Below are 17,225 nucleotides of genomic sequence, written 5' to 3'. Positions count from 1 at the left end.
TATTGCATTGAACTGCTGCTGCTAAGTTAACAAATTTCACGTCACATGCCGGTGATAATAAACCTGATTCTGATTCTGAATTTTAAACTGCAACAGAACTATGAAGAGCCACTATTTTCCTTAGATATTTGCGTACAACACAAGGTAGACAGGCTTGAAGTTAGATACAGTATATCTTCTGTTCAAGTCAGTGACATTAAGTGATGTGAGGCCTTTCGTAAGGCCTGACAAGTGAACCAGTGATCAAAGGGTAATGTCAACACGAGGCCTATCTAATCACAATCAGTTGTTTTTAAACCCAGTGTTGCCAACACACGCACATACATCTGCCACAATTCAGGGCTCACAAAACAGGAGCCAAAGCTTCATAGCACAGAAACTTATATTAAAAGAAGAATTATCTCTAACATATAGAAAAAAAACCTTATGAAATGGAAATAATTTCTGGTTCCTTGGGAAAAAAAACTCTCAACTCCAAATTGACCAAGGATGCATCCCGGAACAATTGTACGCATTCAATTTAAGCAATTAAGTCATTAGACATGGAAGTAGAATTAGGCCATTCGCTCCATCAAGTCCGCTCCACTGGAGTTTTGAGATTGCTAAGCACTATGCTTTATCATAACTAAATTAAGTCTTACAATCTGTTCAAACCTAATTACAAGGAATCTAAAATTCCATACAAAATTGTAGTGAGGCATGCACTCTGAAACCAAGTTAAAAAAGGTTACGGGAAGAAGGCCGGGAACTGGGGTTGAGGAGGAGATAGAAAAAAGGATCAACCATGATTGAATGGCGGAGCAGACTCGATGGGCCAGATGGCCTAATTCTGCTCCTATGTCTTATGGTCTAACAATACATTGTAATAGATGTTTCAAACACTAATTTCCCAATGCAATAGTATGTTTACAAGATAACTAGTATTAAGTTACCAACTATGCAAGAAAATATTCTTGCACTGACATTTTTCTATGTATAATCTAAGAAAAACTGTACTGCAGGTAAACCCTAAATAACTACATTGTTACTCAAAAGCAGTACGTGTTTTCTAAATAATGCTGATCACTCATTACATACACCTGTTAGGGTGCATTCTCCAGTCACCTTATAAGGTAACCGTAGCCTTCAGCCAGGAGCAGATGTCATCAGGTGGTTCCCAACCTTCACCGAGTGTTTCGACCCTTAACCTCGACACTCTCCAGTTGGTGGGCCGGCAGTGGTGGCCAAATCACTGCCCCTCTGCTCCTGGCTTACAGCTCCCCTCCTCTCGCCTACTCCAAATCCAACAAGAGGCTCGTTCTGCCTCTTCCCCCATCCTACAAGCTACTTGTTTTTTGCTCCTTTTGTCCAGGCCCAGATCTGACAACAACCGCCATACTGATTTGGCTGGGAAACCTCTGCAGCCGATCTCCACAGGGAACAACCATGCCTGCCATCCCTTGTCTTTACACTCCTGCAGTAAGGGCTGGTACTTCAAGGCTTTTCTCTCGTGGGCCTCTTCCCATCCCTCCTCCCACAACACAGTCAACTCGACCAGAATTATCTTCTTGTCTTCAGTTGACCACAGTACAATGTCCCGGCATAGGGAACTGCAACCTCCTTCCCACATCGACCCTCATCTCCCAGGACCTGGCCGTTAGCAGCAGATTGGGCTTTGGTTGTTTGGTTACGAAAGGCCTAGCTCCCTCTTTGATGAAGGTGATGGCTTTCCTCAAATCTGTGCCAGCCGTCCTCTTCTTGCATCTCTCTCGCTCTAGTGTGTCAGCAAGAGCCAGAAGCACCTTATCATGGTGCCACCTATACCATCCTTGAGTTAGAGCTGTTTTACACCCAGACAGTATATGGGCCAGTGTCTCCTTTTGACCACAGAGCTTACAGTTCGGGTCCTCTCTCATCCTCCATGTGCACAGATGTAATGACGAAGGAAGGGTGTCATACACGGATCGCAAGAGGAAGAAAATACGGAAGGGCTCTAGTCTCCATAACTCTGCCCATGAGATCTTGCGCTTAGGCAGATCCCATTTTGTCCAGGCACCCTGGGACCCTTGTTCCACTGCCTTTGAAATTCGCTTCTCTTCCTCATGGATCCGTACTTCTGCCTGTATCATGTCTCGCCTGTTCCTCATGCTTGCGTTTCCCCACTTCTGGAAGAGAACTGAGCCAAGGCCTTGCAGCCCGACGCAGGGGTTGCCGATGATATCTCGCAGCTTCAGAGAACACACTGCCTCCTCCACAGCTGCATTGGCTGCCCACTTACGCCCAGATCTCGTTGTAACGCCTGCTTGCTTTACCAAGACGTCATTAGAATCTCTCAAGCTTAATAAAGCTCTGCATTTTGCCAACTTGAATTCCTCCACAACAGATGACAGGGGAAGCTGCAGTTGCCCAGATCGACTACAGAGGCCACCGAAGAGAAGCTTGGAGGAACTCCCAACCATCTCTGCAGGTGCTTGTTGGTTTTCCTCTCGATGCCCTCTACGGCAGTCATGGGGAATTCATAAAGTGTGAAGAGCCAGAGAAGCCTGGGCAGAATGCCGTATTGGTACAGCCAGGTCTTGAATTTACCTGGAAGTCCAGATTTGTCGATTTTCTTCAGCCATTCCTCTGTCTGCTTCACAGCATTGGTGACATTGGCCCCATCTGTCACTGACACATTAAACCACTTCCCCAAGCATTTTATCGGGTTATCTTCGATGGAAGGGATGACCTCACCCTGAACCTGGAGGCTAAACTTGCTAGTAACTTTGCCCTTTCTGATCACCATGCACCTGGACTTCTTGGCCTTGAAGGACATCCTCGCCCAAGTGGCTACATTACCCAGGGTTTCCAATACCCATCTTGCTTGGACATGTGACACAGTCGTTATAGCGATGTCGTCCATGAACCCTCGTAGAGCTGGCTGAACCATGCCCGACTCCAGCGTTGGGCCGCGGGTTACATGTTCTGCTGCTGATAATAGGAGGTTCATTCCCATAATAAATAGGAAGGAGGAGATGGTGTACCCTGTTGGAATCCCCTTCTGGAGGTCCTGCCATCTAGTTGTGAAATGGGCTGATGTAAATCTGAGTTTGAATCCTCCTAGGTAGCTGGTGATCATGTCTCGAATAGCCACTGGGATGCAGTAGTGGTCAAGTCCTTCTAGGATGAGGTCATGTGGAATAGACCCGTAGACGTTCGCAAGGTCTAACCAGACAACTGTTAGGTCGTCTTTTTTCTGCTTGGCCTCATGGATCAAATGGCTAATCATTGAGATGTGCTCCAGACACCCTGAAAAGCCTGGAATACCGCCTTTCCGAATGGATGTGTTGATATAGCGGTTCTGCGTCATGTAAGAAGTCAGCCTTCTTGCGAGCACAGAAAAGAAAATCTTACATTCCACATCCAGGAGAGAAATTGTCCTAAACTGGGCAATTGTGGAAGAAACCTCTTCCTTTGGAATAAAGCATCCCTCTGCCAACTTCCAACTTGATGGAATGGTACCTTTGGCCCAGATCTTTCTCATGACCTTCCACAGCCTCCGAAGAAGCTTTGGGCATTTCTTATATAAGGTATGCCACTTGGGCCTGGGGCAGGTGATGCTTTAGCTTTCCGGATGATGTCCTGGATTTCCTGCCACGTAGGCTCCTTCACGTTCAGCTCAATTGATGGTTTTTCCGGTCTACGCACAGCCCGATTGGTTCCTAGTCCCTGACCCCTCCATGGGTCGCTGTGTGTCTCCCGCAGGAACTCTACCTCTGGCTTCGAGCTGGATAGTATACCAGATTTTTGTTGGCCGAGAAGGGTCCTGGTGAAGCTGAATGGATCTCTCACAAACTGCGCTCGCCTTTTCTCTTTCTTCCTTCTTTGCTGTTGTAGATGTTCTGCCCTCCTGAGTTTGCACAACTTTTCCCGCAGCATACTGGTTAAGTCCTTGATACCTTCTTTTTTGCCGGTGAGCTGGTTTTAAATCTCTTGTTGAGCGCCTTTAATTTGCCTCTCAAGCGGCGAACCTCCCTTTCTCTCCTATTTGGTTGCTGCGGTAACTCGGGCTGGCTTCTCCGCTCCATTGGGCCAAATTGTTCCTTAGCTAGATTGTACACTATGGCTGTGAGAGAGTCAATCTTTCTGTTTACTGGACCTGCTAAGGTAACTTCCAGGATGCCGTCTAGATCATCATCGAACTGCATCCAGGTGACGTTGTCTGACAATCTAGGCCAATTGATCCTGTCTTTCCTTGATGAATGGATCGGGATAGCCGAAGAGGAACTCACTAGGTCTGTTGTTCGGTGCTGAGGTTACTCAAGTGCGGAGAGATCTTCAGCTCTGTGGGGTGCTTCCTGGCTGGAATTCTCCTTCGTCTCACCGGACACTAAGTCCGTGCGCTGCACTTGGGTCACCATTGATCCACATCTAGACCTGCTCTGGTGTATCTTGAGCCCTCTGATGTTTTTGCAGACTTTCCTGCAATGACATCTTACCGTGAATTCCTCTCCGGTCAGTGTTGCTTGCTTTAGCTTCCTCGTAGTCGTGTCTCCTGTCCTGGCTGATGCTGGTATGACCGTCCTGTTGAGTCTCTCATCCTCCCCCCCTCTCGGGAGACTCTGGGGGTTTTGCTCTTCGTGTTCAGTCGTAGCTTGAGTGGTGCCCTCTTGCGAGTGCTGCCCACAAGGTTGCCAGCCTTGTGAGCCCGTGCCAGTCTTTCCTGGGGGGCAGCTGTCTCTCCAGCGTCACCGACCTTCCTCGGTTGTCATCCAGTCTTTCCTGGAAGCCACTGGTACAGACCAGAAAGGTGAGTAGCAAAGCAAATTGATGATTTTCAAAGGAGTTAAAACAGCTGGAATAAAGTTCTGAGTATTCTGGAATGAATATTTCATTTAAGTATGTTTGATAAGCCAGAACATTAAACCAGCCAGTTCATTCAAGAAGCAGGAAGCACAAAAATGTAGCTACTAGACAACTGTAATTTAATACTATGAATAAAATGTCCTAACTGAAAAATGTTGAGTCAGTCAGCAGCATTTAACATTACACAACTTAGCTCACTGAACCCTGAAGCTAAGGTAAATACTGCAGCCCATTCAGAATCAGTCTGGTCCTGATAGGATGATCTCCAAATTGTGAATGTGACACTGACAATTTTGCAACACAAGTCAAAACTAAATAATTCCCGGTAGAAAGCCACCTCCAATTACCTTTATTTAATACTTTTTGAAGAAAATTTAAAAGTGATACAGCAATTCTTTTTAAATATAAGTAGCAATGGGTTCCACAAACTCGGCCTAAATGCAGTTAACACACACAGAATGCTGGAGGAACTCAGCAGAACTCCTAATGGAGGTCTTGGCTCAAAACATCAATTGTTTATTCCTTTCCATAGATACTACCTGATTTACAGAGTTCCTTCAGCATTTTGCGTGTATTACTCTGGATTTCCAGTATCTGCGGATTCTCTTGTGTCTAAATGCAGTTTGTGTTATTATTTAAAAAAAAGATGAAATTCTGCAGTAACGGCGGAATGAATTGGACAGACAGCAGATCACACACAAGGTTCTGGAGGAACTCAGCGGGCCAGGCAGCATCTATGGAACAGAGTACAGTCGATGTTTTGGGCAGAGAGACATCAGGACTGGAGAAAAAAATGGTGAGTCAGAGTTAGGAGATGGGGGGGGGGGGGTTGGAAAAAAAAACACAAGGTGATAACTGAAACCGGGAGGGGGGGAGGGATAAAGTAAAGAGCCGAGAAGTTGATTAGTGAAAGATACAGGGCCGGAGAAGAGGGAATCTGATAGGAGAGGACAGAAGGCCATGCAGACAGAAAAGGGGAGGAGCACCAGAGAGAGGTGAAGGGGCAAGTAAGGAGATTAGGTGAGGGGGGAAAAGGGAATTGGGAATGATGAAAGGAGGGGGGATGCATTACTGGAAGTTCACATCATCAGGTTGGATGCTATCCAGATGGAACAGAAGGTGTTGCTCCTGCAGCCTGAGTGTGGCCTCATCACAACTGTAGAGGAGGCCATGGACTGACCCATTGGAAAGGGAATGGGAAGTGGAATTAAAATGGAGGCCACTGAGAAATCCCACTTTTTCTGGTGGATGGAGCATAGGTGCTCGGCGAAGCAGCCTCCCAATCTACGTTGGGTCGTACCAATATACAGAAGGCCACACCAGGAGCACTGGTCACAGTAGGTGACCCCAACAGATTCACAGGTAAAGTGTCGCCTCACCTGGAAGGACTGTTTAGGGCCTGAATGGTGGTGAAGGAGGAGGTGGAGGAGCAGGTGTAGCACTTGTTCCGCTTGCAAGGATAAGTGCCGGGAGGGAGATCAGTGGGGAGAGACGAATGGACAAGGGAGTTGCATTGGGAGTGATCCCTGCAGAAAGTAGAAAGTGGGGAAGAGGGAAGGATTTGCTTGGTGGTGGGATCCTGTTGGAGATGGTGGAAGTTACGGATGTGGAGGCTGGTGGGGTGGTAGGTGAGGACAAGTGGAACCCTAACCCTGGCGGGGTGGTGGGAGGATGGGGTGAGGGCAGCTTTGATGGTGGAGGAAGGGAAGTCCCTTTTTTGAAGAAAAAAAGGCTTCATGTGACTCTGATCGGGGGACTAATCAGGTGCTACACCTTGCCCAAGGGTGACCTGCAGGCTAGCAGAGGGAAGAAGTGCCCTAAATCTCCTTTGGTAGAGACGTATCTTCACCCTGCCACCAGGGATTCTACACAATCATATTATATTTCCAAGTAATAATCGAGAAGAAACAGAATAAAAATCACATATTTAGCTTCAACTGTGACTTGTTACTATTAATACTATAAAATGCTTTTACCCTGTCCCAATTAGATTCTATACACAGAACTTTTATTAAATTTGCATTTATACTCATGTAAATTATGAAAGCGATTTTTAAAAAATGTAAAATATTTCAAAAATGCACCAGAATTTAGAAAAGAAATACATTGGTCTTACTGCATCATGACCAGATGCAACTGGCACGTGCAGAACAGATTGGACTCATGATATTTGGAACATTTTTATAGATGCACCGTAGAAAGCATTCTTCTAGGGTGCATCACAACCTGGTATGGAAGTTGTCCTGTCCAAGACTGAAAGAAGCTGCAGAAGATCGTGAACACGGCGCAGCACATCACACAAACCAATCTTCCGTCCTTGGACTCACTTTACACAGCACGCTGTCGGAGCAGTGCTGCCAGGATAATCAAGGACACGACCCACCCAGTCAATGCACTTTTCGTCCCTCTTCCCTCCGGGAGAAGGCTCAGGAGCTTGAAGACTCGTATGGCTAGATTTGGGAGCAGCTTCTTTCCAACTGTGATAAGACTGCTGAACGGATCCTGACCCGGATCTGGGCTGTACCCTCCAAATATCCGGACCTGCCTCTCGGTTTTTTTGCACTACCTTACTTTCCATTTTTCTATTTTCTGTTTATGATTTATAATCTAAATTTTTAATATTTACTAATCTTTACCATTTTAAATATTCTTAATATTTAATATTTGTAATCCAGGGAGTGGAAGCGCAGAATCAAATATCACTGTGATGATTGTACGTTCTAGTACCAATTGTTTGGTGACAATAAAGTATAAAGTATTTTACTTATTTAAGGTCATGGTAACCTTATGCATCAATAATCATTCCACGGGCAAATTCACTCTGATCACATTTCTTCCCCATTATTAATGTTTGGTCTCAACAACAACTGAACCTCTTGACCATGTCTCCATGCTTTTATGCAATGAGTTGCTGTCACATGATTGGCTGATTATACGTTTGCATTACAAGCAGGGGTACAGGGGTACAGGTGTACCTAATAAAGTGGCTTCTGAGTGTAAATTGTATAACATCCTGATTGATGCCAGCAAAGCGAGATATTAAAGGTATCAAGACTATGCCTGAGTGAAGGGAAGTGATGCTGAGATGAAAAGTCAGTTATGATCGTATTGAATAGTGGAGCGGACGAGAGGGGCAAATGATTTTGCCTGCTATTATTTATTTCATTGTCCATATGAAAGAGTAATTTGAAAGGTAAATCTATTTATTACAGAAATATTAAGATTTAAGCAAGGAATAATATAATTGCTCTTAATGTGTACTGATTCTGCATTACCTTCCAGTACCACTGGATAACGGGGTGATTAGTACAGTAGTTGTTTTTGTAGACGGTGTGCTGCCGCCAGTCATTGACGTCTACATCTCCAAGGCCGCACATCAGCAGCTGAAAGAAACCAGACACAAATTGTCAGTGTTTCTACAGACAGAAACAGGATGGAAGGAGCATCTGAAAGAGAATCAGGTTTAATATCACTGCCGTACATTGTCAAATTCGCTGATTCGCAGCAGCTGTGCATTGCAGTACATAAAAAACTATAAATTACAATAGTAGTTCAGAATAATCCGCATCTCAGAAGGGGGAGCGAAGTTAAGATGGTGCTAAACGGTGACTCCATTCCTTGCATCTTCGGAAACAGCTTTATTTCTATCTTTGATATCTCTTTTTTTCCTATTCAAGGTTCTTTTGAAGACCCTGATCTGGAGTTACACTCTGACTTCGGTTCTTTGGAGGAATGGGATCTGCTCGCAGGGGCCTCACAACCGGCCGCTTTTTGCTATCCCAAGGATGCGGCCTGGAAGAAGAGCACAGCTTCAGGGTTCCGGGATTACGTGGCTCTGGGGATGTGCTGATTCTAGGCCAGTGTTGCCGACTGAAGCGTCGTGGGAAAACACGGAACTTCAGGAGCAGTGGATTAGCTGCCAGGGGTGTGTGTCCGGACAGCTGTGCCTTTTTGGTGTCAATTCTCCGGGCACAGAGTTTGGAAAAAGTGACACAACAGACTATAACATCGTAAATCAGTGAGTTGTTTGTTTTGTTTCCACTCTCGCTGTGAAATGGGGACACCCCTTTTTCCCTTATTAGGGAGAGAGAGAGAGAGCCTGTGGTATGTTTAGTTATTGGGTGAATGAGTAGTCTTTGGGGTACTGCAAGTCTGTGTCTTTATTGATGCTTTGCTGCACGCTTGAGTGCTCGGTGGAAGTGCTGTTACTTTTTTGCTGGTAGGGGAGGGGGAGTCATTGCCTTGCTGCTGCTTGTGCATGGGAGCGGGGAGCTGGGAGTACTTTGGGGTTCTAACATTTTAACTGTCATTCATTCTTTGGGGCACTCCTCTGTTTTTGTGGATGTCTGCAAAGAAAAAGAATTTCAGGATCTATAGCGTATACAATTCTCTGACATTAAATGCACCTGTTGAAACCTATTAAATGTATATGTATAATAAAAATATACTGTACATATTTTATATATATATAAAATATACAAAAGTCTTAGGCACATCTATATAGCTAGGATGCGGAAGACTTTGGCACAGCACTATATTTGTCAATGTGTGGGAAGTTTGTACATCCAGCAGGAGCAAAGGATATTGGGAACGGAGAGTGTAGAGTGCCACAGAAGGGGTGTGGGACAGGTGGCAGAGAAGGAGTGCCAGGGATAGGGGGTGGTGTGGGTGCAGGCACACCCAGCCCCCTGAAACACCGGGCAAGATCATTTGATTCCTATTGATTTATTGATCATTACAGAATGCCTCTCTGGTGCTTCCCACTCCCTTCCCCTTTCCCCAATCATGATTCTCCCCTCCCTGCCCTCTTCCCACTCTCAGTCCACAATAGAGGCCCATATCAGAATCAGGTTTATCATCATTCACATCTGCCATGAAATTTGTTTATTTTGCAACAGCAGTACAGTGCGATACACAAAATTACTACAGTACTGTGCAAAAGCCTAAGGCACCCTAGCTCTCTCACTCTCTATGTACTCATAAAAATATATAAATAAATATAAATTAAGGAAAACATTTTATTTATTATATAAAAATTTAATCAGTAGTGTGCAAGAAGAGAGCAAAAAATAGTGAGGTAGTGTTCATGAGTTGGAACATTGTCCATTCAGAGATCTGATGGAGAAGCACGTGAAACTGCAGAAGCTGGGATCTGGAACTAACTGCTGGAAAAACTCAGTGGATCAAGCAGGAAGGAACTGCGGAGACAAAGAATGGCTGATGTTTCTGGATGGGGGCAGGGTCACGACCTGAAATACTCACCACTCCTTGGTAGTTTCTGTTTGACCCACTGACTTTCTCCAACAGTTTGGTATTTTTGCTCCAATATATTTAGTGGTTGGGTAGCAGGGTGGAGATGTACCTCTACCAAAGAAGGCTTAAGGCATCCCTTCCCTCCGTTAGCTTGCAGGTCACCCTTGGGCAAGGTGTAGCACCTGCTTAATTCCCCTGATCAAAGTCACATGAAGCCATGGGATCCAGGTGGTGGATGGTTGTGTGAGCAGCTGGTGCAGATCACAAGCCCTGGTTATGTGACCATTGACACCAGGCAGACAAGCTCTGAAGAGTATTGATAATGGCTGGGGTCACCTGCCTTGTGAAGACACTGCCCAGAAGAAGGCAATGACAAACCACCTCTGTAGAAAAATTTGCCAAGAACAATCATGATCACGGAAAGACCATGATCGCATACATCATTCGACTCGGCACCTAACAAACGGAAGATATTTAGAGGTACTTCAGTGAAAAGGGGTATTACTGAAAGAAGTAAGAAGGTTAACAAGGCTCTTCTATCATCCCTGCTTCTTACTGAGATTAAGAAGTCATCAGGAATCCTAATATTACCACTGTCACAACGGACCACAATTTAAAGATTACTTATCACTTAAGAAACTATTCACTTGCAGGAAAGTAAGTGGTAATCATACAGTCACAAAGCACTGCAGCACAGGAAAAACAACCCTTCAGCCCATCTAGTCCATGCCGAACTGTTATTTTGCATAGTACCATCAACCATAGCCCACCATGCCCCTCACAGCCATGTATCTATCCAAACTTCTCTTGTATGTTGAAATTGAACTCACATCCACCACTTCTGCTGGCAGCTCGTTCCACATCCTCACCACGCTCTGAGTGAAGAAGTTCCCCCTCAGGTTTCTCTTAAATATTTCACCTTTCACCCTTAACCTATGACATCTAGTTCTAGTCTGAGACCCCTCATCAGGACTCAGTTGAGTGAATTGTCTTCTTCTGCCCTGCGAACCTTGTTATTTACAATGGATGTTTAATGTGAAGACAGCCCAGCTACAAGCTGAGTGTTATTTTCTTGAGGCCCTCCATCGGTCGAGGTTGGCCATGGATGTTGCATCCGAGCAGTGTGCATGATACACAAACCAGGACAGTACAATCTGTTGCCCATGCAGCAGGCTGCCCCTCTCCGCATAGCTGATGAATCCAAAGGAACGGCGGAGACCAATACTGTTTGGTATCAGCAGTGTCACAGGGGTTGCCAGTCAGCACTGAACTCAATGTAGGACTGCCTTAGGGAACCTACATCCAGATTTTTCCCTCGGGGTTTACTCCCGAAGCCTTCCCCATGAGTGAGTGTAGCCACAAGGCAGCGGAGGTCTGAGATCAGAGTTTTCCATCTCCTAGATGAGCTGCCGACCACTGCTGACAAGGTTAATACTAGCTCAGTTATCTTCAGAGCTAATATGAAGTGACTGCTGTGAACTCAGCCACAAAAATTAACGTCTGCAAATTTAGAAAAGGTCAAGATGAAAAGAAGGACATAACCAACCACAACATGAAGTTATATAATTTTAAAAAATAAATCTAAAATATGGGCCTGTGCTTCATTTGGGGTATTGGATGATGTAAATGCTTTATGGGCAAACAGCAACTCTAGAATTGGTATGTCACCAATGATTCTAGGAAATTTGCACAGATGTGCTGTGGAGAGCATTCTGACTGGTTATATCACCATCTGGTATGGAGGGGCCATGGCACAGGATCGGAAGAAGTTGCCGGAAGTTGCAAACTCGGCCAACTGCATCACGAGCACTGGCCTGCCCAGCATTGAGGACATCTTCACAAGACATTGCTTCAAGGATATGCCATCTATCGTTAAGGACCCCCATCACCCAGGACATGCCTTCCTCTCATTGCTACCATCAAGGAGAAGGTCCAGGAGCCTGAAAATTCACACTCAACACTTTGTCCCCTCTGCCATCAGACTCCTGAACGGATAATAGATCAACCCATGGACACTACCTCGCTATTTCTGCTCTCTTTTTGCACTACTTAATTTTAAAACATTTCTTATTGTAACTTATAGTCCTTTTGTGTCTTGCACTGTTTTGCTGCCGCAGAACAACAAATCTCATGCCAAACACACGTAAAATACTGGAGGCCAGGCAGGATCTACGGAAATTAATAAACAGTTGACGTTTCAGGCCGAAACCCTTCTTCAGGACTGAAAAGGGAGGGAAAAGATGCCAGAGTAAAAAGGTGGGGGGAGGGGAGGGGAGGGAGGACTAACTAGAAGGTGATCGGTGAGGCCAGATGAGTGGGAAAGGTAAAGGGCTGGTTAAGAAAGAATCTGATATGGGAGGAGAGGGGACCATGGGAGAAAAGAAAAGAGGAAGGAGGGGCAGCAGGGTAGGTGATAGGCTGGTGAGGAGAGGAGGTATTAGGTCAGAGAGGGGAACAGAGGAGGGAAGGGGGAGTGGGAAAAATAGTTACTGTAAGAAGAAATTGACGTTCGTGGCATCAGGTTGGCAGCTACCCAGACTGAGTATGAGGTGTTATTCCTCCACCCCGAGAGTAGCCTCATCGTGGCAAAACAGGAGGCAATGGACCCAGATGTTGGATTAGGAATGGGTATAGATACCAAAATGGTTGGCCAGTAGGAAATTGTCAGATAGAGTGACATATGTCAGTGGTAATAAACCTGATTCTGATTAGCAGATGAGTGCACTTTAGAAGTTCCAAACTGTTTTTGTGGAGTAGAGCTGAGGGATAGGTTGGGTTGGGGTATTATGCAGGAAAGAATAAAAAGTAAAAAAAACTAACCTCCAGTTCATTTTCGTCAAATATTTTAATTAGGTCAATAGGAATGAGTTCCGTGAAGCCCTGAAAATTAAATTTTAATGAGAGAGCATAGCGTCACATAATATATATAAGAACAATGAATACACCCGCAAGTACCTTTCAGTTATTGATATCATCTGATTAACAGGAGACCAGAATTCATCACAACGACATGTTTTTAAAATGCATGTGATTTTTCATGCTAACTTTACACAGTTCCATTCCTATGAATAAGGCAGACTGCAGCTTTGTTACAGAACTATGTGGGTTAGACAACAGTGAAACACCTCTACTCCTTGTAAAGATTTGCTTTGCTTTTGTTTAGCTTCCTTAAAGACAGCTAAAAATGTATTGAAAATGGAAACTTCCATTCAACCTTTCCAAAGCTAAATTCCCTCAAAAGGAGTTACTGCTTTAGTTAACGTAAAGTATTATTGAATAAAGAATAAAATAAAGAAATACAATGAAGGACAGTATTTTATCTCAGTGCACTGCAGTAATGAATTCTATGAACAGTTGGCAAGACAATTTTTCTCTGTACGTGACAACAATAAGCCTATTTACCAATTTACTGCAAATGAGCAGGAACAACTTACATTGGCCAGCTTTCATATAGATCCTTATTTACAACAATCTACAGCATTTGCTTCAAGATCCAACAGGACAGGAACCACTGTTGAATAGTACTGATTAATCACTGAAATGAAATTATTATTTCCTGTCAGTCACCTTATGGATATACAATCAATCTACATATATAAGATATCTTATGTATTTATATTTATGGTGTTCTTTAAATTATTATTGCGTCCTTTATCTTTTGTGTTTTTTTTTGTGCTGCATTGGATCCAGAGCAATAATTATTTTGCTCTCCTTTACACTTTTGTGCTGGAAATGACATTAGACAATCTGAATCTTGAATGCATGTCAGCGAGTCGATACAGGGACACTGCGCCACCTTGTGGTCTCTACGTATTTTCTCTGTCCATTTAATAACTGGTATTTAATCTGCCATCTCTAATTCCTTGACTAGGGAGCTTTAAACCCCAATTTTGCAAGAAGTGAAACATCAAAATCTATTCAAGGGAAAAAGTAATACTTAGTACCAAAGCTCTGGCAGAAACCTGTGTTTTTCGGATTATGTACACACGCAGAAACACTAGTGACAATGTTCCATTCAGCAGTGCACATCTTCAAGATTCAAGGTTGTTTTATGTCATTTCCAGTACACAAAATGTAAAGGAGAATGCAGTAATTGTTACTCTGGATCTGATGCAGTACTAAAGAAAAACACAAAACACAATAATAATAAATAAAGACAACAAATATAAATACATACGATAGCCTATATACATCCTAGATTGACTGTATGCCCATAAAGTGACAGTAGGCATAGGAGTGTCTATACATAAGGGTGACTGACATTGGTGGTGGGGGCTATGTTAAGTGGGTTAGTGGGTTGATCAGCCTTACTGCTTGGGGAAGGTAACTGTTTTTGAGTCTGGTGGTCCTGGAGTGGATGCTGCATAGACTCCTCCCATTGGGAGTGGGATAAACAGTCCATGAGCAGGATGGGTAGGGTATTGCTGGCCCTTTTCTAGCACCTTTCTACATATATGTCTTTAGAGTTATTGATAAAACAGTAGAGATAGCCATAGGAAACAGTGTTTAAAATGAATAGTTAGCTTGACATGACAAAAATAATCAGTACCTCCATGAAGGCATTCATCTGCTTTTGCACCCGATTAACAAACCTCCACTGGATGACTAAGCTGAAAAGTAAAATTCCAAAACAACATCAGAACACTTGATAACTTCATTTTCCTTTTTAACGTTTCAGTAGGTAGAATACATGAGCATCACTTGAATTATTTCATTGCTTAGTTTCGAATTCCTACACGACAATACTTAATGAAAGACAGAACTTGTGTTAGAGGTCCTGTGTAATGTTTAATGTATTAAAGGACTGAATAATGAGGAAAGGTGAAAACAAGAGATTCAGCAGGTGGTGAAAATCTGGAGCAGTACACACATTATGCTGGAGCATCTCAATGGAGAGGAATAAACAGTTGATCTTTCAGGCCGAAACCTTTTATCTGGAATGGATACGAAGGGGGTAGAAGGGCCTTTTTTACTTTCGCCCATGATCCACTCTCTTATCCTGTCAGATTCTTTCTTTTTCAGCCCTTTACCTCTCTCATCTAACACCTCCCAGCTTCTCAATTCACTCCGGGTCCCCACCCACCTTCAATCCTCAACTGGGCTCACCTATCACCTGCCAGCTGCTACTTACCCCTCCTCCCACCTTCCTATTCTCTCTTCTACCCCCTTCCATTCCAGTCCTAATGAGAAGTCTCGGCCTGAGACTTCAACTGTTTATTCCTCTCCTGGCCAGCTGAGTTCCTCCAGCACTTTGTGAGGAAAGATAATATTATGGCTCCTTTCAAATTTAAAGGGAGGATAATAAGGGATAATTTACAACAATATGAATGTTTCTAATGAGCAAGAAGAGATTACGTTTGAAAATTATTTAATGGTAAGTTATCAGACATTAACTGCTAAAGGAGAGGCTAAGGACGACGACAACAAAGCTTTCTACCAAGCATAACTACAGTGCTTTGACAATGTATTCATCCCCCAACCCTTTCTTCACTTTATTGAGTAGTACAATCAGGGTTTTTTAAATCAATTTGACTGAGAATTTTTAGTTGTGGATCGCATGCCCCATTTTTCACAGTTGAGCCTTGGAGAAGTACAGTCTACTCAAGGATAGTCAACGCGGCTTTGTGAAGGGAAGGTCGTGCCTCACGAGCCTAATTGAGTTTTTTTGAAGAGGTAACAAAAGAAATTGATGTTGGTAGGGTGGTAGATGTGGTCTACATGGATTTTAACAAAGCATTTGACAAGGTCCCCAATGAGAGATTCATCCAGAAAGTCATGAGGCATGGGGTCAGTGGAACCTTGGCTGTTTGGATAAAAAATTGGCTTAAAGGAAGAAAGCAGAGGGTAGTTGTGGAAGAAAAGTATTCTGCCTGGAGGTCGGTGACTAGTGGAGTGCCGCAAGGATCTGTCCTGGGACCCCTGCTCTTTGTGATTTTTATAAATGACCTGGATGAAGAGGCGGAAGGATGGTTGAGTAAGTTTGTGGATGACACGAAGATTGGAGGAGTTGTGGATGGAGCTGTAGGTTGACGAAGATTACAAGAGGATATAGACAGGATGCAGAGTTGGGCAGAAAAGTGGCAGATGGAGTTCAATCCGGATAAGTGTGAGGTGATGCATTTTGGAAGGACAAACCAGAAGGCTGAGTACAGGGTTAATGGTCGGTTACTTAAGAGTGTCGATGAACAGAGGGACCTTGGGATTCAAATCCATACATCCCTCAAGGTCACTGCACAGGTTGATAGGATAGTTAAGAAGGCCATAGGATGCTAGGCTTCATTAATAGGGGGATTGAGTTCAAGAGTAGCGAGGTCATGTTGCAACTCTACAAATCTCTGGTGAGACTACACTTAGTGTTCAGTTCTGGTCACCTCATTATAGGAAGGATGTGGAAGCTATGGAGAGGGTACAGAGGAGATTTACCAGGATGTTGCCTGGATTGGAAAACAAGTCTTATGAGGCAAGGTTAGCAGAGCTGGGACTTTTCTCTTTGGAGCGTAGAAGGATGAGAGGGGACTTGACAGAGCTCTACAAGATTATGAGAGGCATAGATAGGGTGGATAGCCGGTACCTGTTTCCCAGGGCACGAATAGCAAACACCAGAGGGCATATGTACAAAGTTCAGGGAAGACATCAGAGGTAAGTTTTTTTACACAGAGGGTTGTGGGTGCCTGGAATGACTTGCCAGGGATGGTGGTGGAGGCTAAAACATGAGGGGTATTTAAGAGCCTCTTGGACAGGCACATGGATGAAAGAAAAATAGAGGGTTATGTGATAGTGTGGGTTTAGTACGTGTTTTTTTAAGGAGTATATGGGTCAGCACAACATGGAGGACTGAAGGGCCTGTACTGCGCTGTAGTATTCTAGTGTCTAGCCCATAAAAACAGAGAAAATTGTAAAGCATGAAAAAAAGTTTAAAAACTGAAATGTCAGCAGTTCAAAAGTATTCATTCCCCTTTGCTTGATACTTAGTTGAACCACCTCTTGCTGCTATTGCAGCCAGTAGTCTTTTTGGTTAAGTCTCTGAGCTCTGTATAATGTGATGGAGCAAGATTTGCACATTCCTCCTTGCAAAATTGCTCAAGCTGTGCCAGGTTAGTTGGGGAGTGGTGGGGTACAGCAATCTTGTGGTCTTGCTAGAGATGTTC

At 44.0% G+C, this 17,225-nt stretch overlaps 2 protein-coding genes across 23 annotated transcripts in view; one reads left to right on the top strand and one right to left on the bottom strand.

The window, feature by feature from the left end:
• The window catches only part of nedd4l (NEDD4 like E3 ubiquitin protein ligase), a 466,571-nt gene that overhangs the window by 15,940 nt on the left and 433,406 nt on the right, over positions 1-17,225 (bottom strand). For all 19 annotated transcript variants that reach the window (XM_063042682.1, XM_063042686.1, XM_063042690.1 and 16 more), the window contains 3 exons: positions 14,627-14,687; positions 12,898-12,957; positions 8,100-8,207 (listed from right to left, as the gene is read on the bottom strand). In XM_063042682.1, the coding sequence (XP_062898752.1) occupies positions 8,100-8,207; positions 12,898-12,957; positions 14,627-14,687 (229 nt within the window). The remainder of the gene's footprint in view (positions 1-8,099; positions 8,208-12,897; positions 12,958-14,626; positions 14,688-17,225) is intronic.
• Positions 1-17,225, top strand: part of LOC134343865 (uncharacterized) — a 99,808-nt gene that overhangs the window by 61,447 nt on the left and 21,136 nt on the right. For 3 of the 4 annotated variants that reach the window (XR_010017333.1, XM_063042691.1, XM_063042692.1), the window contains one exon: positions 8,502-8,842. Coding sequence is in view for 2 of the 4 variants with exons in the window: in XM_063042691.1 (XP_062898761.1) it covers positions 8,502-8,842 (341 nt within the window). In the remaining 2 variants the exon portion in view is untranslated. Of the gene's footprint in view, positions 1-5,470; positions 5,532-8,501; positions 8,843-17,225 lie in introns of those variants that run through there. The other variant, XR_010017334.1, reaches the window with a different exon arrangement.

This window comes from Mobula hypostoma, chromosome 3 (genome assembly GCF_963921235.1).
Source record: "Mobula hypostoma chromosome 3, sMobHyp1.1, whole genome shotgun sequence".
Classification (NCBI taxonomy): domain Eukaryota; kingdom Metazoa; phylum Chordata; class Chondrichthyes; order Myliobatiformes; family Myliobatidae; genus Mobula; species Mobula hypostoma.
This window is presented reverse-complemented; position numbering and strand designations above follow the sequence as displayed.